The sequence below is a fragment of the Panicum virgatum genome, chromosome 1K (assembly GCF_016808335.1).
Source record: "Panicum virgatum strain AP13 chromosome 1K, P.virgatum_v5, whole genome shotgun sequence".
Taxonomy (NCBI): domain Eukaryota; kingdom Viridiplantae; phylum Streptophyta; class Magnoliopsida; order Poales; family Poaceae; genus Panicum; species Panicum virgatum.
The window spans coordinates 45,627,870-45,652,006 of record NC_053136.1 but is presented as its reverse complement, the minus strand read 5'-3'; the positions used below and the strand labels follow the sequence as shown (position 1 = coordinate 45,652,006).

The following is a 24,137-nucleotide window of genomic DNA, read 5'->3' as shown; positions in this document are numbered from 1 at the left end:
AAGCTCCCGGCGAGGATCGAACTCGCGACCTTTCGCTTACGAAGCGAACGCACTGCCACTATGCTACGGAAGCCAACTGATTCGCGTTCTCTACAAATGCTTTGATGGACCTTCAGACTTCACCTAAGCCAGACAACTGCGCTAGTGCACAGCTGTTTGCCGAATGAAACCGATTGATATGGCATTTGATGATGAAGCATACTCCGATACTCAGCCTCTTGTGTCTCGCCCGACCAAGCATCCGTGCATCACCTGGCTAGGACAGGTGTACGCCAACCCAAGCAGTCTATAGCGATCAGGATTCAGGTGTGTTTTTTGTTTAGTTTACCGCATCGAGGCTCATGACTTGATACAGGACTTCATGATTGCAGGTTGTATTTGCATGTGCCATGAGTCAAGGTACACTGCTAAAGTCCTCTATAATGTTTGCTTGTCGATGCAAGGCACTGGACTGAAATGCGCTTCGTATGCAGCTTGTGCAAAATCCCTGTAGCGGCAATTGGTGGGATACCAGACAGTTGTTCAGCAACTCTATCGTTACGCGCTAATCCCTACACTGAACTACAACTCGATCATGATCGACACAGCCTTGTGCTGGCCATGACGAGCCTTGGTAACAAAAGCCAATAATAGTAACGCTAGGCATTTACTGGATGCATATGCAACCCGTCGAGGTGGTATCAGATGGCCCTGCAGAACACGATGTTGCAAAAAGTGTAGCCTGCATTCCATTTATATTACAGTTTACAGAGATGGGTAACCAGCCGATGCATCCATGCAAACGCAAATCCACTTCCAGCAGTACATGAAGAACAGTAACAAGCACTCCAGCTTATATAATCAAGCTAAAAATTTCAAAAATAATCTCAGAAGGAAACAAACACTCCAGCTTATTCATCGGATTATAATCTACACCTCCAAATTATAGCAATCCATAAGCTGCTGAAAACATGCTTATTTCAGATTATAGTAAACTAGATCTCAAATAATCAAGATTATTTCTCTCATAAGTTTATAATAACCCAGATTATGTAATCCATCACCTATAAGCTAGATTATATAATCACCTATAAGCTAGATTATATAATATTGCTTGTAAACAGACAGGGCCTAAATTATGTCAATAAGGGCAACAGAATTTCCACCACAGATATCAACAAAATTGCTACAGAAATGTCAACAAATAACTCACATAGAGAGGTCCAGTAGCAAACAGACTAATAAATGGAATGAGCCGCAAACAGAGATCCACAGCATATGGTACAATAGATCGCTTCAACAATGCAGGGCACGTACCACACATCAAAGAAACATATAAAACCAAACCATCAAGCTAATAACTGACTAGTCATTAGATTGGTGAATGAAACAGGTACCAGCAAGTTGAGCCACAAGTGGTTAGCAAAAGAAAAGCAACAGAACAGCTAACAGCATTCAGCTTTTTCTTTGCTAATGCACTAAACTAACAACCTCATGAAACACAAGTCTGATAGATCCCCTTCATACACACCTGTTCCAAACAACTTAATATTAAAGATAGCAAACAAGTAAGCTAATCGGGGACCTAACACTCCATTTGCTACCTCACGACAATGGAGACGCTATTTACTCATCTTCATCGTTTTCCTGCAGACACAAAATGAAACAGAATAAATATTCATTAGAATCGCTGAATAGGCAAATATCATTAGCACTGAACACACATATTATCCATAAAACTTCTTAATTTTCTATACCTCATCACTGCTGCCATCCTCATCATCAACCTCAGACTTCGATTTGTCAGAACCCTCGTCATCCTGAGTCTTAGCCTTCTTTGAGCTTGTGCTCTCCTAAGGAAGATGAAAACTCAAATTATTTATGGCATAATAACAAACAAACAAAAAGAATAATTGAACATGCTCCAAAATTCAAAAGTTACCTTCTTATCAAAGTTGGCTTTAGTCTTCTCATAGTCCTGCTTCTTCTGCCCAGCTTGGTCCACGTATGGTTGCTTCTCCTAATGATAGTTTGTTCCAGAAACAAAACAACATACACATTAGCCCCTAATATAAGAGCTAGGCTTCCGAGATACAGTGCTGAATACTTTTGAAACCTAATATGGGCGCTTAAGTCTACTATTCAGGTCTAACTCGACCTCTACTTTCTCTAACTAAATGCACAACAGATCTAAAACCAAAACAAAAAGGTTGCTCATATTCGAGAGATCTACTCACTTCGTCTGACATTGAACGCCACTTTCCCCCTGCTGCTTTGCTCACCTAATATAATACAGCGTCACGAGCAAATAAGACATCTGCAAATAAGCAGAACAAAATAACAGCAGGGGAGAGCAGAGTGCAAGGTAGAACTCACGGCGGCGACGCTCTTGTTGTCAGGGTGCTGTGCATTGTACTGCTGCCTGAATTCAGACCTGCAGCGCAAACACACGTCAAAACACGCTAAACAGAGGGGGGGGGGGGGGAATCCGCAAAACCTCCAAGAGAAACAGATAACAGATCTGGAGATCTGAGTGAGCAATGACTCGGCGAGGGAGCGAGAACTCACATGAAGACGAAGAAGGCGGAGGGCGGGCGCTTCGGCTTGCCGCTGGCGGCGGCCTTCTTCCGCTTTCCGGCGCCGCCGCCGGCCTTGAGCCTGCAACCACCACCAAACAGAAGCGTGAGCAGGAGCACCGCCACCGCCCCGCCATCAGAAAGGAAACGGGAAACCCTCGTTCCGGCACCGAGACCGGCGCCAGCGCGGAGATCCTACCTGCCGTCGCCCTTCTTCGAGGTGTCGGCCTTGCCCTTCATGGTGGCTGGAGCTAGGGTTTTGCGGGGGGCAGGACGGTGGCTTTCGAATCGGGGAGCGGAGGCGGAGGAGGGTGGTGGGCTGGTGGTTGGGTTTGCCTTTTGTGGGGTGCGCGCGGCCGCGTGGGTGTGCGACTGTGCGTGAACGGGGAAAAGCAGCGACAGCGACCGCGACCGGGAGGGTGCGGCATCCGCGACGCGTGGTTGATTCGGAGGATCGTGTGAGTTCGTGAACGTCGAAGAAAGAGAAGCGGGCCGTGTGCTGCTGTGTTCACGCGTTAATGGGCCGCCAGTTAGTGTTGCTTACATTGACGTAGAAAAAGGGCTGAACTGACATTTGAAATTGTTCTTTTTTTCCTGTGAGGATTTGCATTATTCATTTATTCTGTCATATCATCTGCAAGATTTGCATAAATTTTCATGTAAAAAAAGATTTGTGAGTGGATGGATGAGAAATTGAGAACTGTGGAAACAAAAACTCCCTTATTTTTTCATATATGCGTTATCTTTTGTAGCTTACATCACCAATTCTTTTTTTTTCATATATGTGTGCAAAAATTGCATTGAAAGTTACCACCAATTCTTCATAACTTTGTTATTCAACATTCTTCGTCCAGCGCCATGTACTTACTACTAGCCATGGCCAGGAATACTAGAGGACATGCTTCAGCTACAAGCCGTGCCCGGGGTGACAGTTTCCGAGAACACTAGAAATGGTTGCGGCGTTGTCGCGTATGCCAGTGTGTAGGCTGTATTTCGCATCATATGTTTGTAGTTGATGCGGGTTTTAGTTCGTGCATAGAATATTTATTGTTTTAGATTTTCAGACTGCTCTCATCATTTCTAATCTTTTATCTTTACTGATTGCATGATTTTTGATAGGGCAATTTCAGGTGTTACAACCATGCTTGGTATATTTAAGAGTATTGAACAGCAAGCATGATTCTCCAGGGTGTCATCATTCAGAGTAGACCACAACATCTGACTTCAAGCAGAGTGATTCAGAAATCTTAACCATATGTATGATGGAATAGATCAAATGATTGAAATAGAGAAATATTATATTTGTGATAGGATTCATTGCATGAAAAAATTACTGATATCATATACGAACATGAGACAAATGAAGCTTTGTAAAGTAATTCCAATTATAGAAATATCTCATGAATGCTTGTATCTTGACAAATATGTGCAATATATATGTTGGTGGCATTAATTATAGAAACTAAATGAGTGTAAGGTCTTTAGATTCCAGCTTCTATGTTTGGTTATCATTACTCCAACCTTTCCATATATAAAGGCTCTTAGGAAAAGATGATGAGCTTTGTACAAGATAGGAAGTAGAGACTTATGCTTCGATGGACCTCGTAAGATTTCAATCCGTATGTAGTAAACATGGAACATAAGTCAGAAGGTACATGAGTATATGCGTAAATGATGCTTAAAGTAACATCGAAGGGGCTCATTATGTTTTTTACTAAGCAGAGGAAAAGTAATGAAATTTTCTTGTAGAATGCTGCAGCAGTCTTAACAAATGCCTTCGTTTAAATATCCAGATGAGAAAATTTTGAATGTTCTTAACTGCACATATGTCCAACACACCAGAACCAAGCATGACCTCCTCGATGTTCTGTGTGGTTTTTGCAGATGCCTCCATGAAGATCAGGCCATGTTCGTTTGCAAACTGCACGCCTTCGTCGTAGCTCATTGCACGCCTGTGAGACAGATCACATTTGTTCCCAATCAGCATTATCATCATGTTGGCGTTGGCGTGCTGCCTCACATCCTCCGGACAGCTCACGAGGTGATTGAAAGTCTTCCTTGTGGAATCAATCCAACATGGATTCCAATGGTACTATTAGCATGATTCAGGTGAGCATAAAAAGACTGCCCAAGCAAACTTTGGGATGTAATTACCTGGTGATATCGTAGACCAAAAGAGCACCAACGCCGCCCTCTGTAGTATGATCTAGTTATGGATCTGAATGATTCTTGGCCTGCTTGTAATGTTAAAAGATAATCGCATCAGATCGGATCGATGATCCATGTGGTCACGTGGCCATTTCATATAACAGTAGCTCGAACTGAAAATTGGCCTAATGTGAGAATGTTTAGCTAACACGAATTTCACCAGCGTGGGGGCGACTGACAAAGAACAAGGAATATCCATTATATTGCAACTTTAGAGCTCAGCAAGCCGCAAGGTTTTCATCATGGAAGAAAATTATGCCACAGCAATTGGACATCCTAAATACCAGTTTGCGATCATACTCGACCGGTCAAGTACATGATTAACCAGGCAAGCAGAAATGGTAGGATATATCCTAGGAGTAGTAGAACAATCTCTAGCAGAAATGTGAAATATTAACTATCAAATATGTGATATGTGTATTGTTGAAAACAACTCATATCATGAGCTCAGGAAGGTACCAGCAGTACCAGATCATAGACTTGGCTGCCAGCAAGGCTGAGGTGCAAAGACAAGCGTTGTCCAGGTGAGCTTTAGTGTCCTTGTCATTCTTCATACTCTCCAATTCATCATCATCCTTGTTTGGCCTGTCATGACGATGGGATGATAGCCTGAAATACAAAATGGCATAGGCAAAAATAATCATTCACATATTATCACACCAAGAAGCAATCAGTTTTTAGATGCAGTCTACAGTAAAGAAATATAAGTTAGCATCAACTGACAGGAAAGCAAACTTCCAGGAGGTAAGCTAGAAGTTAATCCTGCTACCTAGGTCCTACTTCTACAGTTGCTAGACCAATCCACTTTGATATACAAATGAGTTGTAGATCAGAGTATGATCCTTTGTCAAACACAGCAAACACATAGAGAAGGAAGGACTAAACTGCTACAGATCCACATCAAGGAGCATTCAAACGTGATGCACAACCAGTTGAAGGAGCTAGATATAGTCATACAGAAAGCTTTTAAGTCAAGGTATTTTTGGCAGATGTCTAAATGTAACAGTTGCATGGGTTGAACCAATGAGTGATCCAGACGAAGAGATGCAGCAGGTTTCATTCTCTCCTTTTCTCACACACTGTTTTTGCCACTAATCATTATTCATCCCTGGAAATCATGCAGCAGATGAATGCCCCATTTTGTTAGATCATTTCTTTTTTCTCGTGACTTGTGCTGGGTTCCCCTCATTGATGGTCCTGCAGTTGGTTAACAAATCACACGACAACCGTTTTGTTATAATCTTCGGACCACATGTATTTCTATATTTGACATAACTACTTGTTCTATTTGAACTCGGTTTTATACTTAACAGAGCTGAACCTTGTAAGCATTTGGTCGAGCATGTGGGGGGCGCTGAGTGCTTGCCTTCTTTATGGTGGCAGCGATGCTCAATTTCTTCCCCACGGCAGTGAAGACATGGCGTGAGGAGGCGGCTGCTGCTACCAACGAACGAAGGAAAGTAGCAACAGAGGGCGGAGAGAAAGGGAGGCATACGCACCGTGTCCCAAATCTGGAGCTCGATGGTGGTCATCCGCGCCCCGAACTCGACGCCGATGGTGAGGACTGAGGTCGTGGATAGACTGGAAGCGCTTGTCGGTGAACTGCAGCAGCAGGCACAACTTGCCAACGCCTGCTTATTGCGTCGCGTCGCCGGCAGCAGCGGCAACGCGTCGGGCGAGCGCAGGTCGGTGGCCGCCGGCAGGCAGGCGGCAGAGGGCAGCGGACCGTGCGGCAGGCATAGAGCAGAGCGCGGCAGAGAGGCGGCCAAGTGGAGGGCGAGCCGCGTCCAGACACGGCAGCTGCCGGCGGCGCAAGAGCACGGCCCAGGCGATGCCAGGCTGAGGAGCAACGCCGGGCCGCGCGGCCGAGGGAGGCCCGTCGGATCGGCGCGGCTGTTCGGTGGTCGGCCTCCGCCAGCTCGCGTGAGCCACCGCGCCGTGGCCTCGGCCTGGCCGCGCGCAGGCCTGGGGCCAACGCCTGGCTAGCTGCGCACGCCCCGATTTCTGCCTCTGCGCACTGGGGCGCCGCTCGGAAGAGGAGCAGAGCGAGCCAGCAGTCCGCTGGGCGAGCCGGGAGCGGCAGGTGGAGGGCGCGATGACGGGCTCGCGAGGCGCCAGGACGTCGCGGCTAGTCGAAGGCTCGAGCGGTGGGGCGTAGCTCGAGGAGGGAGGCGAAGGGCGGAGGCCGGCGGGCTCGCGAGGCGGCGGCGGCGGCGGCGATGATGTTGAGGAGGAGAAGGGGAAAGAGGAAGAGAGAGAAGGACCGCGGGTTGATTTCTGTGAAGTCCGAGGACTTTTTTGCAAAATGGCCGGGATTCGCCCGATCTGAACCGTGCGCACGTCTGATCCAACGGTCGGGAAAAAACGGACGACGTGGCCACATTGGTTGGCCTTCTTTTGTTGCAGGAATCGTATTTAGAGATGACCGCGCGTTGAGTTCCATTGGCCATCCTAATGTGAATGACGCAGGAGAAACGGCAGATTGGAAAGACGAGAGAGTGACTTCCCTCCCCGTAGTTTGCAGCCGTTCTGAAGCTAACATGCGCTCGTCCTGTCCATGGACCGGGATACGGATACGCGGCTTGTGCTCTAGCCAGCTGCACGGGTGCCGAGTAACACCCGGGCCATGAGCGCATGATCCCCCCACTTCCCTAACGCGCAGGCCCCTACAGCTTGTCCCTCCCCCTCCCTCCGGTCTCCGTTCCACTCTCCACGGCCGCGGCCGGGCCATTTTTCTCTGCTTTGTTATTCGGCTGCCGAACAGAGGAGCGAAGCAATAGCTGGAGCGCGCCTGGATGAGCACGGCGGCCGAGACGAGTCAGTACATATAAACCGAGCCACCTGCTGCAGGAAGACGATCGAGAGGGCACGGGATCGGAGATTCCGAGGCAGGCAGCGCCGCTAAGCTTGCCCTCCGGCCATGGGTAACTGTTGCTTCGGCTCCGACGCGCCCGAGGTGGGCGCCGTCAAGGCAATGGCCCATGCCCACCACGCGCACCCGCAAGGTAACATTCGTTCGTGTCAACGCGCCGTTTCCTCTCTCGTGGCCGATCGACGCCGCGCTTCGTGCTCATGGTGTTTATCCTCGCAGTGGCAATGGCGAAGCGCGTCATGGCCGCGTCCAACGCCGCAGTGAGCCCCGGGACGATGCCAGGTAGGTCGCCGCCTGGCGGCGCGCCCACGACCAGCACAGGGGGCGCCGGCGGCAAGCCGCGCCCTGCTGGCGGGGGCGGCGAGGCTGCAGGTCTGGACGGGAGGATCCTGGAGGCGCCCAACCTCCGGGTGTTCACGTTCGCGGAGCTCAGGGCGGCCACCCGGAACTTCAAGGCGGACAGCGTGCTCGGCGAGGGCGGGTTCGGGCGCGTGCACAAGGGCTGGGTGGACGAGCGGACCCTGGGCCCCGCGCGGAACGACGGCGCCGGCAGCATGCCCGTCGCCGTGAAGAAGCTCAACCCCGAGAGCTTGCAGGGCGTGCAGGAATGGCAGGTGAGAACGCGTCCTGGTCAAGCCGTAGTTGTCCTCTGAACCTTCTGGATGTCTGCAACTCTGCACACATTTTCTGATGAACTGAACATTGGTTAGGTGTAGACTTTAGCCATCATCAAACTCTTATCCGCGAAGCATAGGTCGTGGCATTGCAGTCCTTGTTTCCAGACGCTTACATCGTGCTCACATGCCCCCAAAGTTTCTTTTTCCAACAGGGCATACTTCTCAACAGCTATCTGCGTTCCTCTTCTTTTTTTTTTTACTCCCCTCAAATTGCTAGCAAATTCTGCTACGCCACTCGCGACAAGTAATTCGTGCAGACAACATTGGTGGTTGAGACTGAGATCCACACGGAAATGTCAGATTGCAATGATGCGTGCTTAGTGAGTGATGGGCACGTTTGGTTTGTTTATTTTCTGCTCATGTGCTTGCATGGTGATTTTATCGTTTAAAACCCATCATTGGAAAAATAAATAAATGTGATTGGTGGTGCAGTCGGAGGTGAATTTCCTGGGGAGGCTTTCGCACCCCAATCTGGTGAGGCTGCTGGGTTACTGCTGGGAGGACAAGGAGCTCCTGCTTGTGTACGAGTACATGGCCAATGGCAGCCTGGAGAACCACCTCTTCAGAAGCGAACCACGGAGTAAGTTGACCTGGATCATAATGTAGTACTAGGTCAGCAGCGCGCTACGCCGCGCCCATCTGGAAGTGGCCCATCTGCATCAGTGCCCAGGTCGTTGGCCATCGCCGGCACTATGGCGGCGCCGCCATTTTCTCTAGCGCTCGGCCGGCTGGTGGTTCGACTAGGCGGGCCCGCGGCCAACGGCCCCGGAGGAGGGCAGCGCACCCAACGGCTCTGCGCAGGGCGGCGCACAGCGCTCCCGCGGCGGCACAGGCGGGTCGGAGCGGCGGCATGGCGGCGTTCCGGCGAGAACACTGGCAAACGTGCGGATGCAAAGCGAGCATGGGACAGGGAGCTATGGGGCTTCGGATTTTGTACCTACCTCGAGCGGAGGGAGGCTGAGGTTAGCCGGCGACGTGGAGGTGGATCTTGGGCCTCACCGATGGCCGGCGGCCAGAAAATCTCTGATTCCCGGCGAGCTGGGGATCAAGGCTTGGGTCTGAGCGGTGGTGGAGGAAGCTAGGATGGAGGAGAGCTTCCATTGCGGGGGATTTGAAATCCATGGAGGATTAGTGGACAAATTTGGCTAGCGGGTGCTGGCGGCTTGGAAGCAGAGCAGAGCAGGCGCGGCGGCCATGGCGGGTGGGCGGGCGCGGGTCCGCGTGGTCTGGAGCGGCAGGGAGTGGCACAGCGCTCCCGCGGCGGCAGCGGACCGGCGCGCGGCAGTGGCGTGCGGCGAGCCGGGCCGCGGAGAGGCGGAGGGGTGGCGCGAGGCGAGGCGGGCCATGGCGAGGAGGGCGGCGGCGCACAGGAGCGGCGGTGCGCGGCGGAGGTGTGGCTTGCGGCGCGTGGCGAAGAAGGCGTTGCGGTGAGAAGGGGGGCTCCGGCGCCCTTCACCCCGTCGCCGCGCATCTTCTCGCCCGCCCTCCTCACCACCCTCCAGATCCGCGCGCCGCCACCCCCATCCCCGGCGGCGCGGCCGCGGCGTTCGTTATGGAGAAGACACCGCCGGGGCAGGGTCCGCAGTCGCAGTCGGCGCACGCGTCTCCTCCCTTCCCGGCGGCGTCCTTCACCTGCCGCCGCGCGTCTTCTCGCTCGCCCTCGCCGCGCGGGGCACCCCCAGGAGCGGGAGGGGGAAGGGGGCGGGGACCTCGGCGGACGCAGTACGCGGCGAACGCGCGGCGGGCCGGCAGGGTGGAGGCGCAGCGGACGCGGGGTGAAAGCGCGGTGGACGCGGGGCGGGCCTGCGGGGCGGAGGCGCCCCTGCTCTCCTCGGCCTCGCGCCGGCGTGCAACCTCCGTCCGCCCCCTCCCAGGCTCCCTCCACTGGCGGTGTTGCTTGAGCTCGGGAGCGGCGGCGACGGCGGTAGCTTCCGACTCCCCGCTGGGCCCCACCAGAAGGCGAGTGAAGGCAGTGCGGCAAAACCACGGCCTGCGTCGCGCGTCTCTCTCCGGGGGAGGGGGGCACGTGGCATTCTGCGGACAGCCGGTTGCTCCCAGCGCCCCTGCTCCACGGCGTATAGTATATACAGTACTAGTACAGTAGTTCGATCATAGATGGCGATCACGATGGGAACAAAACAAGATCTTTGTGCTGTGGGCACATGGACGGTCGGTCGGTCGCATTTTGTCTGCGCACGCTAGCCGCCGGATTGTTGTTGATTGTTCAGAGGTCAAATTCAAAATTTGTCGGTGCACCAAAGATAACTCCTTCGTTTTCCTGTGCATCATCAACCAGAGGGCGGAGCCGCCGTGCAGCCGCCGCTGCCGTGGAGCCTCCGGCTGCGCATCGCCATCGGCGCCGCCCGCGGGCTGGCCTTCCTGCACTCGTCGGAGAAGCACGTCATCTACAGGGACTTCAAGGCCTCCAACATCCTCCTCGACACGGTACGCACGCCGCGCTGCCGCTTGCCTCGCGCGTTGCCCTCTATCCAACTCTACTAACTCCCTTCTCACCCAGCACTTCAACGCCAAGCTCTCCGACTTCGGCCTCGCCAAGGACGGCCCCGCCGGCGGGAGCAGCCACGTCACCACCCGCGTCATGGGCACCTACGGCTACGCCGCGCCGGAGTACGTGGCGACGGGCCACCTGTACGTGAAGAGCGACGTGTACGGCTTCGGCGTGGTGCTGCTGGAGATCCTGACGGGCCTGCGCGCGCTGGACACGGACCGCCCCGCGGCGCAGCACAGCCTGGTGGACTGGGCCAAGCCCTTCCTGGCGGACCGCAGGAAGCTGCCGCGGCTGCTCGACCCGCGCCTCGAGGGCCAGTACTCGTCGCGGGGCGCGCAGCGCGCGGCCCAGCTCGCGCTGCGGTGCCTCGCCGCCGACCACAAGAACCGCCCCTCCATGCGGGAGGTCGTCGCGGTGCTCGAGGAGGTCGAGGCCATGTCCACCAGGGCCGCCGCCGCGGCGATGGCGGCGAGGCTGGATGGCTCGGCGTCCCCGCGCCCCGCGGCGGCGCGGAGCGGGCGCGCCGCCCTGCGGCCCGGGTCGTCGGGGTCGACCTCGGACTGGGCCGGCCCGGCTGGCGCCCGCGGCGGCGCTCACCCATCTCCATCTCCTAGAGTTGGGTAGCGCGAGTCTGATATTGGTGGTGTACAGTGTTCCATCATGAACAGGAGCTGAGCTTATTGCAGATCGTTTGCGATTGCGGCTAATGATGATCAACCAATAATACCCTTTTCGAATGAAACCGAGTGCATTTTTGTCGATTGTTGGATCGTGTACTGAATACACTTTCGCTTATGCAAGTTTGATAGGTTTTTAACCGATGTTTGGTTCATGCTTCATGGTCATATATAGCTATAGCCTGCCACACTTCTAATCGGAGAAAAAACTCATGCCACGACGAAAATAGGACTGGGTCACTCTCTCACGTCTCCGCCTGACGACGACGGACACGCCGTCTTCCTCCTCCTACTCGTGCCGCGCACGCCGCTTGCAGGACAAGCACCACGTTTGGCGCGTGTGACAGGTGACGGCCGGCAGTCAGCACGAGCGCACGGTCTGGAGCACGACCAGCAGACAGGCGACAAGCACCGCGTTTGGCGCGTGTGACGTGCCACACCCGGGCACATGCATGCACGGCTCCGAGCTCTGCGAGCAGCTATGCCAGCACGAGCGCACGGTCTGGAGCTAGATGACGACGGGCGGGCCGGGAGCAGCGAACGATCGTCTGGAGCAAGGGGCGGGCAAAGCCCGTCGCCGATGCGGGCCGCACGCACACGGCACACAAGAAGCGCCGCCAACAAACGAGACCACCAGCAACGTGCAGCTCGCCCAGACAGACGCGCAACACCGTCTTCGTAACCACGTCCTGCATATATGTTTGCCTGAATATCGACCAAAATATCCAACTGCGTATCCAGAAGCATAATTCGTATGATGGCATATGGCTAACACATTTATCTATCTATCTATCTATCTATCTATCTATTATATTAATAAGAGAAGGTTAAAAGAAGTCGAAAGAAGCTACCACGTTCGCCGAGAGAGTTTAGAAATTCCCACGTTATTCCCACGTTAATTTAAAAAAGAGAAGATTTGCACCGTTGGGTTTTATGAAGATCTAACGGTCTAGATCAACTCAAGAGTCCATATCAAATATAATTAGAAAATAACTATTTTCGAATTTAAAAAAAATATAACATGACCAAAGAGTTCATGCCGAATACGATAACATGGACATGGATTCTATGTTTCCCTTCCCTAATCACACACGTACAGCACCTCCATGCATCCTGTCCTCTACGTTGCTCACATTATTAAATAGATGCATGCTCAATTTTAGATAATGAGACACCCGGTCTAGATAGATGCAAGCAAATAAATTCAAGAATTAGCAACATAATTATTGATGAAAAGAAGTTCAATCCAATAAAGAACAAGATCTCGATAGGGTTGGACGGTTGGCTAAACCGCAATCCGCAGATGAGAAAAATCAATTTGGACAAGAAGTAATTAAATTGAGTCATGAAAACTTGGTTTAGGCAGGAAACAACTCGACCCCGTGGATGAGGAGCTCGATTTGAGTGCTGCAGCTTCCATCCTAAAGCTATGTTTAGATTCCAAAAAAAATTAGGACCTGCAGTAATTTCGAATGTTTGACAACTAATTAGAAGTATTAAATGTGGATAACTAATAAAACTCATTCCATAACCCCGAGTGTAATTGTGAGATGAATCTTTTAAGTCTAATTAGACTATGATTAGTTAATATTGTGCTACAGTAAACAACCTCTAATGAAAGATTAATTAGGCTTAATAGATTTGTCTCGCGATTACCCGTCCATCTATGTAATTAATTTTATAATTAGATCATGTTTAGTCCTTCTACTTTCGGTTGAAAATTGCTACAGTGAATTTCGTCTAAATTTTTTCAGCATCTAAACACAACCTAATTTGTTTTATTTGCTATGCGTACAGAAACTGATCAGCCTGATTAGCAATTCGACAAAAATAAGAGGCACGACTTGTATATGCCAGTACTGGGGCCTATGGAATTGTGGTTCAAATATTCGCCCTACATATATCGATCTGCACCATATTAAATTATTTCAACCTAGGCATTCAGCGGGTTTGTTCTCTGATGCTGTGGAATGCGCAAAACTATATGTTGAACTATTCAAATAGCAAGAAGCTAGCAGCGCGCATTACGAATAGCAAGGCACCAATGTGGTTGAGCCCGTATCCATAATAGACGAAAGCACGATACCCTCCATGCGCCACGCCGAACCATACACACGTGTGATATTCTTGATGCGTAGGCAAAGCGTTAATTTCCATTAATATGAAGAAAAAAATAACCTTTCTAAGTATAATAATTAATTACTTATCTATTATCAAATGTAATAGTGTTAAAGGAGACACAACGTGGTCTAAACTAACTAGAAGAGTTCATGTTGAATTCAATGAAGATGCAATATTCTAAATTACCCAAAGTCCGTATTACCAAAACAGAGCCCGTAGCAAATACAAAGTTCGCATAAGAATCCATATTTCCATTAGTGTCTTGACTTATACCGTATTTTAAAATATTACATATTCCATAATCTATACATAACTTGTGTGGGGAAAAGATAAAGAAGGAGCAAAGTAGATCGGATAAAAAACTAGAAAAAGAGAGAAGAGAAAAGAAAGATAGAAAAAATGACAAAAGTGAGGGGAAAAGAAAAGATAAATTTTTGGCTTATTCTATTATTATATTACTACTATGTTACTTCATATAAAATTCTTTTATTATAAAATCATATTATAAATTTTAGGAGAATAATAAAATTTATTTGTACGGAATCATAAGCTAGGAGCACTTTGCATATTTAACATCTTCCATGTTGTAAGCATCTAGGCCCTCAAGGTATGTTTCAGTGATTAATGACAATCATTATTGTGACTAATGAGTTTGTGCAGCTTAACAGATCATTATCGCTCATTTGGTCATATGTCAAAAGAGGCCCCTAAATTTCATTATCCAAAAAGGCGATTTCGGTTTTCAACTCTAATATATGTCAAGACTAAGGATCTTTCTAGTCCTAAGTGTCACAAGGTTGAGAAGGACACTTAGGTTAGTATAGGTTTTATAGTTTTGTAGTGATCGCACTATTAAGAGGGGTTAAGGCCAAGTAACTTGAGCATGGATATGGTCAATCAAAAATGGATGCACACTATGGTCACTCAGGTTCCTAGAAGTTCAAATAAGTGGCTTTCAACTTATATCTCAAGAATATTTGGATTTCATTCAAGACTCAAATCAGAAAAGGCAAAATCAGAAAAAGTCTTTAACACCGGTTTAACCGACGCTCACATCTTTCTATACGTCGGTTAAACGAAGTCAGCAGAGTCTGTACAAGTCAATACACCGGTTAAACCAACGTGTTTGAATTGAACGTCGGTGCATTAGTCCAGAGTTGGTTTTTCCAGGGTATTTCAAGGTTCTATACACCGGTTAAACCGACGATGTTTGAATTGAGACGTCGGTGCAATTGACCAGTGAGATGGTTTTTCCAGGGATTTCTGAAGTTGTACTCACCAGTTAAACCGATGATGGTTTTGAGTTAACGTCGGTGCAGTTGTCCAGAGACTTGGTTTTTCAGTTGATCAGTGGACAACTACACTCACCGGTTAAACCGATGATACGTCGGTTAATCTGCCCAAGTTGTAACGGCTAGTTTTCAGAAGGGGCAGTTTACATTCATCGGTTAAACCGACGCTGGCTATTGGAGGATCGTCGGATTAACCGGCGCTACGCAGTTTTCTGGCAGTTTTTCTCCAACGGCTCTATTCGTGTGAGCTGCCTATATATACCCCTCCAATGGGTCATTTTGCCACTCTTGACACCAGGCAACATCCATACACTCATACTATAGTCAAGAGCCACCTTGAGCTTCATCTTTCACATACTTGTTCATTCAATCAATCAAGAAGCAAGATTAAGGACTTGAGTAGAGAGAAACTTGTGTGCATCCGTTCTCGGTGATCGGTTCTTGCTCAAGTGAAGGCCTTAGCTTGTGACTCTTGGTGATTGGCATCACCTAGGCGATCTTGGTGATCGAGGTGTTTCTCGCGGAGCTTGCCAAGGATTGTGGGAGCCCGGAGAAGAAGATTGTACGTGGCTTGATCTCCACCATGCCGGGATGGTGAACGGAGACTCTTAGTGAGCGCCCTCGTCTCGGTGACTTGGGAGGTGACAAGACTCTTTGTGAGTGTCACAACGTGGATTAGGGGTGTGTGCCAACACATCGATACCACGGGAAAAAATCCGGTCGTCTCTTGTCCACTCTCTTTATTCAAGCATTTTCTTTCATGCAATTTATTCATGTGCTTGACTTAGAGATCATAACTTAGCTCTACCTTGCTAGGCTTTACTTCTCGTTTTATCTCTCATAGCTTGTGTAGGTAGCTTAGTTATCCGGTTGGTGAATTGGTGCCTTACTAGCATTGCATAGGTTAAGGTTGCTTAATTGTGTTTTAGAAATTGAAAAAGGCCCAATTCACCCCCCTCTTGGTCCATCGATCCTTTCACATGTATTCATGAAAAAAATAGAAGTAGTTTTACCAAACGTTTTTCAAGCTCCATCTCCATTAGAGAAGTTGCTCCATCAACGGAGCTACAACCGGAGTCGTTTCAGCCATAGCCGAAGTCCTGCCAAACTAGCCCTAAGTTGATAGTCTACAACAAAATAATCCAATCCAGTTGGTGTTGTTTCTCCTCTTCGCTTAGGAAAAAATAGCAAGAACACAATCTAAACTCAGCAAGTGAGTCGAACTAAACAGGGAACTACTCCGTTAGGTGCATCGGATGTGAAATACACTAATTGATTTCAAATGTGTGGAGAAAAAAAGCGGAAGATGGAGAAATCAATCAAAATAGCTCTTGGAAATAGAAGTCAAAAGAAAAGAGTTAGAAACAACCGCGAAGACATGTCTGGAACAATACATCGCCGAGCTGACAAAAGTATGAAGTTGACCAATTATGCAATCAGTCAGGTTGGCTAAAAATAAATAAATAAATCTACATAAATGGGGAAAATACCAATAGGTTTCACTGAATAAAAATTAATATATAGATATATAGTAATATAGCATGTATATAAGTTTTGTATGTACAAGTGAAAATGAATAAAAAAATAATATGTTTTGACCGAAGCCAGCAAAGAGGCCCAACCTTTTTCTAAATATTTTATCCATGATTATTTTTAATTTGCTTCCACAATAAGCTAGACCTAAGTCTACTAGAAGCTACTTAGGTATTCTAACAACTAGGTTTGAGATCTTTTTGCTAAAGAATAATAAAATATTGCAAGGTACAAATCGAGGTCAAACATCTATTCAACATGACCCAATATTAAATATGATTCTCAAATTGATATTTTGCATATTAAAGTATTAAAATATGCAAACGTGGTATAGAAATAAAGGATTGATATAAACTTCTATACATAGAAAGGTACATGTAATATTAAACGAGGGCGAAAGATAGGTAAATAAAATAGCAAATACATCTTTTCTATTAAGGTAAAAATACAAAAATAATTCAATAAAAAACTAGCTACCTGTGGCTATAAATTCGAAATTAGAAGAATATAAGGAAATTAGGAATTAACCAAAGAGTTCATGTTGGATACAATTATTAAATATATAAAGTCATAATTATAAAAATAATAAAATTAGAATTATTAGCATTAGCACTTGATATAAAAGAGTTACTATTAGCAAAATCGCTAAATTTAAAATTAAATATATAAGAAAATTAGCAGTCCACCAAAGGGTCCTTATCGAATATAACTAATAAATATATAAGTGCAAGAATTAAAATATAGAAAACAATTAGTAGTTAGTTTGTATAATGATTAAGAATCACTAAATAAATAGTTTAGGTCAAATGCAAATAATAAATCCTAAATTTGAATTATAAACGGGACTACAAGTTCTCAAACATTTCATGTTCAATTAATTAATAAATAGCTAAATTTAGAATTTCAATGAATAAACTTAGTAGTTAATTTGTATATGAATTTTAAACAAAGTGTTAAAAGAACCCATCACATTCGTCAAGACGATTTAAAAATTACCATATTAACTAAAAAAGAAAAAATTTATGAGTTAGCCACGAAGAACCTTAGCCGAATAGTAGCATATTCTACATAATTGAAAGATAGAAAAGTTGCTAAGAAGTGATTTTGATATGGAGAATGATGAGCGGATGAGAGTCTCTAAACATGAAAAACACATAGATAATTAGCCTAACAGAATTAGAAGCATAGCGATGACTGCATGGTGGTGCATCTATATCATAGTCACGACATAATATTAGCCCTATCACCAAGTTGATGATTGCTCTAACATGGATTGCATTGTCTCTATTACCAAAGCATGACGATCATCACTAGCGACACCAAGAAAAACTGAGATAGTGATGTTTTCCTATGTAATATTGTCATTTGATGATGACCGAGAGCTAAAAATATTTATAAGAGAAGAAGGCACGATAGATGATACAACCATTATGGAGCGATGATGTGAGATGTAGAACAAAGCAACTTGAAAATTGATGTTTGAGATGCATGCCCGTTGATAGCAAGCCAAATGTAGTGTTCAAAAGTAATAGCGTGCTCCATCAGTGATGCATCTTCGGTTACCATAGTATAGCGGGCAAAGGTTTTTGGAATTATTATGGAGATAACTATACCTAAGATAATATGAGAGCATGCATTACGAGGCTATATCAACGGGTGATTAGAGGATAATGAAAAGAAAGTATATTATATTTTTATTGGTATTTTGATTAAACCACTTACCAAAATCTTCTTCTACAAATTTTGGAGTAATTTATTTATCATGCACCATAACTAGAACATTCAAGAAAAATCATACATCACAAGTATTTTTTAAAAGTAATATTGATGTCAAAATAAAATATATAAATATTTAGTTACTCCAGTAAATACCCAAAAGATCTATTTCTATATAAAGCATTCATTTTTCTAAATTATAATCCAAAAACACACCACAAAATATAATAAAAAATAAAGATGTACCTGTGTGTCTGGACCATGATCATTAGAACAAGACAATCATAAGGATACAACTAAACAAAACTATTTGCATTCAACTTTTCTAATGTAAAAAAATCTAAAAGTTTAGAGGAAAAACTAGATACCCGCGCAAATTGCACGGTGCACCTTGCTAGTTATCTTATTATTTGACCAACAAACGGAGCCTCCACGTTCGCTCTCAAGGTCTAGAAATTCCCACATTAATCGGAGAAAATAGAAAAATAAAAATTACCCACCACTATCATTACGATAAAAATTATCCTAAAATACCCCTGTGCCTAATTAAAAATCACCCACCAATGCCATTATGAAAAATTAAATATAAAATACCATTTAGCTATGTATCAGTTACAAATATATACTATTAATAAAAACTAACGCTAACAACAATCAATCAAAATAAAATAAAAATAAAAATAATTATCTGCATAATATTATTAAAGCTCAACATATCAAATTGTTATTATAGGTAGATCATAGTTGAATTGTTTTAATCAACAATAAGACATAATTTACGATAATGAACAGGATGATGTATGATAAAAAAATAGTATAATCTTTAAGTAAGGATACAACGACATGCAAATTTTTGAATTTTCAATACTACCCGCGCAAATGCGCGGGCTGTACGCCTAGTTTATACTAGCATATGTGGCTGCAACTGCTGTAGGCACTCTTGCAACATTTCAGGTGGTCTAATTAGGCTCATTATATTCGTCTCGTAATTTATAAGCAAACTATGTAATTAGTTTTTTATTTTGTCTAGATTTAATACTCCATTCATATGTATGTAAAATTCTCATTCGATAGGATAGTTTTGGAATTATGAATTTTACGACTAAACAAGGCCTATGTCTCTATACAAACAAGAATCCATTAACCATACTCTTTCCAGCTACCTCCTCTACTTTTATTTACATATCATATTAGGTTTGTCCTAAATCAAATTTAATAAACTTTAACCAAATTTATAGAAACAAATAATAATATTTACAATACCAATTTTATTTCATTGAATTCACCATGAAGTATATTGATAGTACATATATTGCGCAATATAGTTGTTCGTATATTATTCTATATATACTTAGTGAAAGTTAGTTAAGTTTGACTTAAGTAACCAACCTAATACGACATCTAAATAAAAACAGAGTACTAATTTGTACCGAACTAATCTTGTTCCATACTCAGAACTATGTGTCTGTGGCCTTGCAATAGAAATTAAAGGTTCTATTTTTTGTAATAATATATTATGGTTCTACTCGGCTGGTTACTCCAACAAGTGCGTGGTTTTCTAGTTCATATTGAGGCTGTGTTTAGTCTGTGAAAAAGTTTAGATTTAAGTACTGTAGCTCATTTCGTTTATTTGACAATTAATATTTAATTATAGACTAATTAGATTTAAAAAATTTATCTCGTATGAAATAGTTATACTGTATAATTAATTATTTTTTAGTTGTATTTAATGCTTTATATATATATTCGAAGATTCGATACGACGGATGTTATAGAAATTTCTTTTAAAACTAAACATGGCTGTGTTTTTTGAAACTATACTATTTTCGGCTCTGATCCAAGTCCTTCCTCTTCACACCTGTCCAGCGCCGACGACTTTGACGTGCCCCTTCCGAACTTTTCAGCTGGAGCCTGGAGCTGCGTAGTCCCGCCGGAAGCTATCGACGCCACGTCAGCGGATCTGCCCCGACCCTCTTGGCATCTGCCGCCGGTCGGGGACCACGAGACGCCGGCGCGGTCCCGTTCCCCCTCTTGCCGCGGAACTACCAAGGCGCCTCCGGCCGCCGCGCCCCCGCCACCCAAGCCGCCGCGGTTCGATCTTCAAATCGGCGTCGAGGAGAGCCGCTCAGGTGCTTGATTCAGCTTTCTCTTTGGCTTAAAGGTTTCGAATCGAATCGTGGCTAATCCGCCCTCCCCTTCCTCAGCTAATCCAATTAGTTTTCGAGTTGTCGCGTGGTGTAATTTCTAATTTGAGCGGAATTTAGTCGTCCCTTTGCTTTGCCCACACGAGTATGATTCAGTGGAATGGAAACTTAGATGGTTGCCCCTTCAACTGGAGGATTTGATGTTTGGCTATCTTCATTAGTTCACGGGTTCCCGTACCAGAAAATAATCTGACTTGGTTCGTTGGTCCAGCTATGCGTGCCATGGTTCCATTGCTTGTTGTAGCCGTGAGGAAAACATTGCCTTCAAGAAATGACACTTCTATTCCTCGTTTTTTCCTTCTGAAATTGGAACTGGTACTGCTAAAACAAGGAATTCGTTAAGCTTGTTACTTCCTATTGCTTGTTCACATGCTTACTTAGCTTGGATTTTGTAGGACTAGAAATTCTTAATGTCGCCAAGAAAAATTTTCAGATTTTCATTCATCTGAGAGAGAAACCATCTATCTGTATGCAAGTGTAGTTACACATCCCTACTCGTTCTGCGACTATTTATTTATTCCATAATTGTCTATGAATGGATTGATCTGTTTAGCAGTCTGTTTATCATCCGAGATACCTTATTAACTAGTTGAGCTTTTGATCACTGATACTCTAATCTTAATACACTGGTCCTGCAGATAAGCACAACTTTGACTGGTAATTTGGTTCACGTTCTTGAAATGCTCAGTCTTCTAGGGAACGTGTAGTTTTATGATGTTGAGGACTAAGAGCATAGGAGGTCGACAAAGTGTTATCAGCTTCCATGAGGATCAATCTCGGTCTCCTTTTGCCCTTAGCGGACGAATATGCAGCGCCAACATGGGCCATACTAATATCAGGATTCTTTATGCTGCTTTCTGTTTCTCTCTCGATGTACTTGATATTTGAGCACCTCTCGGCATACAACAATCCAGAGGTTTGTTTTACGACCACACCATGTTCAGTAATGGGTACTTTTTATATCGTTTGTGAATAATCAAATATCCATCTTATCATGTTTGCAGGAACAGAAATTTGTTCTTGGTGTTATCTTAATGGTCCCTTGCTATGCTATTGAATCAGTAATATCTCCAAACAACTTCTAATTCTTTGCTGATCGGCTGTAGTTCAAGCTAATTAATCTTTGATAATTTTCTTCTACAGTATGTATCATTGGTAAATCCGGGCACCAGTGTCTACTGTGGCATCTTACGTGATGGCTATGAGGCATTTGCTATGTATTGCTTTGGAAGATATATAACTGCTTGTTTAGGTGAGTTATTTTCTGAACCACTGAGGCATTTTAGCTTCTAATGCAACCACTACTCTTCTTCATCCAAGGACTAAACAGCGGTTCATATTGACTTTCTTTATGTTGACTGGAAGATATGCCATCTAGAACCCATAGAAGATGTCAGCACTATTCTTATTCTCCTATTGTTTTCTTCTTGATAAAATAAAGAAGCATCAACTTGTTAAAGATGATATATGAGACTCATTTGGTAACAGTTTGGTAGATTTATTTCCGTGCAGCCTTTTTTTTGTATTTTCCATCGTTATTTCAGTGGGGAATTTATATTATTGGAGTAGCTTTATGCCTTTACCTGTTTATTTTCCAATTGCTGTTGCTTATTTGCTACATTTCATTATTTACTGCAATTGTAATATAGGTGGTGAAGAAAGGACTATTGCATTTTTGAAGAGGGAAGGTGGTGAAGATTCCGGGGAACCTCTTCTGCATCATGCCTCTGAAAAGGGTGTCATCCATCATCATTTTCCTATTAATTACATATTGAAGCCATGGAGACTTGGTGTGCGGTTTTACCAGATTATCAAATTTGGTATATTTCAATACGTATGAACACTTGTCCATATAGTTAAATTAGAATATTTAGAATTTGCAAGCAACTTGGATTAAATACTTTGTACGTGCGCAGGTGATTATAAAGACACTCACAGCTAGCTTGTCTCTTATTCTTCAACCTTTCGGTGTATATTGTGAAGGAGAATTCAAATGGGGATGTGGGTAAGATGCTCCTTTTTTCCATTTATTTCGTTCAAGTGATAATTGTGCATTTGCACTATTTATTGAGCCCCGAAGGGAAAGAACCTTCCATCTTCATTGATTGGATATATGTGAAAATTGAAATAGTGTAGTTTGAAGGATTTCACATAAAGACTATGATAGTAGATATACAGAAATGTGCAATGATCTATGTCATCTTGACAATGACTCGTCTACCTAAATGAACTGTGATAACCATTTCTTTATCCTCCTAATTATGCACATCTTGCATTCCACTCCTTTTCTGTAACATATAAATGGCGAGAATTGCATGATTTAACTTTGTTCACTCTGGGCTGCAGATACCCATACTTTGCTGTAGTCCTGAACTTCAGTCAGTATTGGGCCCTATACTGTTTGGTGGAATGGTACACGGCTACAAAGGACGAGTTGGCACATATTAAGCCATTGGCTAAATTCCTTTCCTTCAAGTCAATAGTGTTTCTGACTTGGTGGCAGGGTGTGATAATTGCTATCATGTATTCTTTGGGCTTGGTTAGAAGTCCGTTAGCACAAAGCTTGGAGTTAAAATCAAGTATTCAGGATTTCATCATTTGTATAGAGGTACGTTTCCTTTTCAAGTTAGACAGGCTCCCAAAATTATTCCTTTTACTTATCATATTTCATTCTTCCTACAAAACAGATGGGCATAGCTTCAGTTGTTCACTTGTATGTGTTCCCTGCAAAACCTTATGAGCTACTAGGTAAACAATATTCACCTACAAACATTTCAGTACTTGGGGACTATGCAGCCTCAGATCCTGTGGATCCTGATGAGATAAAGGACATCAGTCGACCTACCAAAGTGTGGCTTCCGCAGTTGGAACCAGATGAGATAATTGCAACTAATATTAAAGAGAGTGTTCAAGACTTTGTAGTTGGCAGTGGCAAATATGTGAGTTTTTACCTGCAGATCACACCTTGAACTTAGCATGTCTCAAGATTGCCTAATTGAAATTTTTTAGGATATGAAAATTTATCTTTGACGTCTTTTGCTTATTTCTATATTAGGTGATAAAAGATTTTAAGTTCACTGTTAAACAAGCAGTAGGTCCAGTGGAGAAGCGCTTTGACAAAATGAAGAAGAACATCAAGTTAAGGCAAAGCCGGGATGACAATTGGGTGAGTGCATCCACACCAGAGAGGACAATTCGTGGTATTGATGATCCTCTCATAAGTGGGAGCGCCAGTGACAGCGGTATCGGTAAAGGAAAACGACATCGCAGAGATCCAAGCTCAGCTGGTACTGTGGACAGTTGGGAAGGTACTGAGCAGACGCCTGATGGATTCGTCATACGGGGTCGCCGGTGGGAAATTAAGAAATTGTGATCCTCTTTTCATACCACCCGCGGTGAAAGGTGTGCTGATTGGACCATTCGGCAATTGGTACATATGTTTCCAGTGACTTGCTGTATTGCTAGTGAATTTTGCTACTAGCATGAAGCTTGGCTATATCATACACTACTGTGCAGAACTCTTCGTGTTGTAGACTGATAGATTGTGTACATAGCACAGCATCTATTCATCTATGTCCCCTTGAATTCTGCTGACAGCCGAGGCCCAAGGAACTGTACGTGCTTACACTAGCCACTAAAGTGTGTGCTTAAGTTCAATCACACCGTTAAGGTTTGTCTATAAATTTGTTCCTGGTGTACATACATTTGACCTTTTTCTTCGTTCTTGAAACAATATTTTTCGTTGAACAACTTTGCTAATGCTTTATCTGGGA

General features: G+C 45.0%; 3 protein-coding genes, 1 long non-coding RNA gene and 1 other non-coding gene across 5 annotated transcripts; 2 read left to right on the top strand and 3 right to left on the bottom strand.

The window, feature by feature from the left end:
* Position 1: 1 nt before the first annotated feature.
* TRNAT-CGU lies at positions 2-73 on the bottom strand. The gene has a single exon. It is a non-coding gene; the product is annotated as a tRNA-Thr (tRNA).
* A 1,242-nt stretch (positions 74-1,315) lies between these two features.
* LOC120712221 (HMG1/2-like protein) lies at positions 1,316-2,925 on the bottom strand. Its single transcript, XM_039997966.1, has 7 exons — positions 2,755-2,925; positions 2,548-2,637; positions 2,356-2,413; positions 2,217-2,261; positions 1,922-1,999; positions 1,737-1,832; positions 1,316-1,626 (listed from the first exon to the last, which is right to left on the bottom strand). Exons 1-7 carry the CDS (start codon positions 2,793-2,795, stop codon positions 1,606-1,608), a joined length of 429 nt encoding a protein of 142 aa, XP_039853900.1. The 5' UTR covers positions 2,796-2,925; the 3' UTR covers positions 1,316-1,605.
* A 1,228-nt stretch (positions 2,926-4,153) lies between these two features.
* Positions 4,154-6,428, bottom strand: LOC120712220. The gene is made up of 4 exons (XR_005690775.1): positions 6,263-6,428; positions 5,232-5,372; positions 4,710-4,789; positions 4,154-4,608 (listed from the first exon to the last, which is right to left on the bottom strand). It is a non-coding gene; the product is annotated as an uncharacterized LOC120712220 (long non-coding RNA).
* A 900-nt stretch (positions 6,429-7,328) lies between these two features.
* Positions 7,329-11,709, top strand: LOC120712219 (probable serine/threonine-protein kinase PIX13). Its single transcript, XM_039997947.1, has 5 exons — positions 7,329-7,768; positions 7,855-8,249; positions 8,745-8,892; positions 10,609-10,757; positions 10,831-11,709. The coding sequence occupies exons 1-5, from the start codon at positions 7,684-7,686 to the stop codon at positions 11,443-11,445; spliced, it is 1,392 nt and encodes a 463-aa protein (XP_039853881.1). The 5' UTR covers positions 7,329-7,683; the 3' UTR covers positions 11,446-11,709.
* Positions 11,710-20,032: 8,323 nt separating this feature from the next.
* Positions 20,033-24,114, top strand: LOC120712211 (protein LAZ1-like). The gene is made up of 9 exons (XM_039997936.1): positions 20,033-20,289; positions 21,003-21,280; positions 21,369-21,425; positions 21,508-21,616; positions 22,014-22,198; positions 22,281-22,369; positions 22,711-22,972; positions 23,052-23,303; positions 23,420-24,114. Exons 2-9 carry the CDS (start codon positions 21,128-21,130, stop codon positions 23,735-23,737), a joined length of 1,425 nt encoding a protein of 474 aa, XP_039853870.1. The 5' UTR covers positions 20,033-20,289; positions 21,003-21,127; the 3' UTR covers positions 23,738-24,114.
* Positions 24,115-24,137: the final 23 nt, after the last annotated feature.

Bases quoted from the DNA above. Each gene is read 5' to 3' on its own strand.
- LOC120712221 (XM_039997966.1), bottom strand. From the start codon at position 2,795: ATGAAGGGCAAGGCCGACACCTCGAAGAAGGGCGACGGCAG. The intron at 1,833-1,921 runs GTAACTTTTGAA...CATCTTCCTTAG, and splicing joins AAGCCAACTTTGATAAGAAG to GAGAGCACAAGCTCAAAGAA. The intron at 1,627-1,736 runs GTATAGAAAATT...TTGTGTCTGCAG, and splicing joins AGGATGGCAGCAGTGATGAG to GAAAACGATGAAGATGAGTA.
- LOC120712219 (XM_039997947.1), top strand. From the start codon at position 7,684: ATGGGTAACTGTTGCTTCGGCTCCGACGCGCCCGAGGTGGGCGCCGTC. The intron at 7,769-7,854 runs GTAACATTCGTT...TTATCCTCGCAG, and splicing joins CCACCACGCGCACCCGCAAG to TGGCAATGGCGAAGCGCGTC. The intron at 8,893-10,608 runs GTAAGTTGACCT...ATCATCAACCAG, and splicing joins CTTCAGAAGCGAACCACGGA to AGGGCGGAGCCGCCGTGCAG.
- LOC120712211 (XM_039997936.1), top strand. From the start codon at position 21,128: ATGAGGATCAATCTCGGTCTCCTTTTGCCCTTAGCGGACGAATATGCA. The intron at 22,199-22,280 runs GTATGAACACTT...GTACGTGCGCAG, and splicing joins AATTTGGTATATTTCAATAC to GTGATTATAAAGACACTCAC. The intron at 22,370-22,710 runs GTAAGATGCTCC...TCTGGGCTGCAG, and splicing joins GAATTCAAATGGGGATGTGG to ATACCCATACTTTGCTGTAG.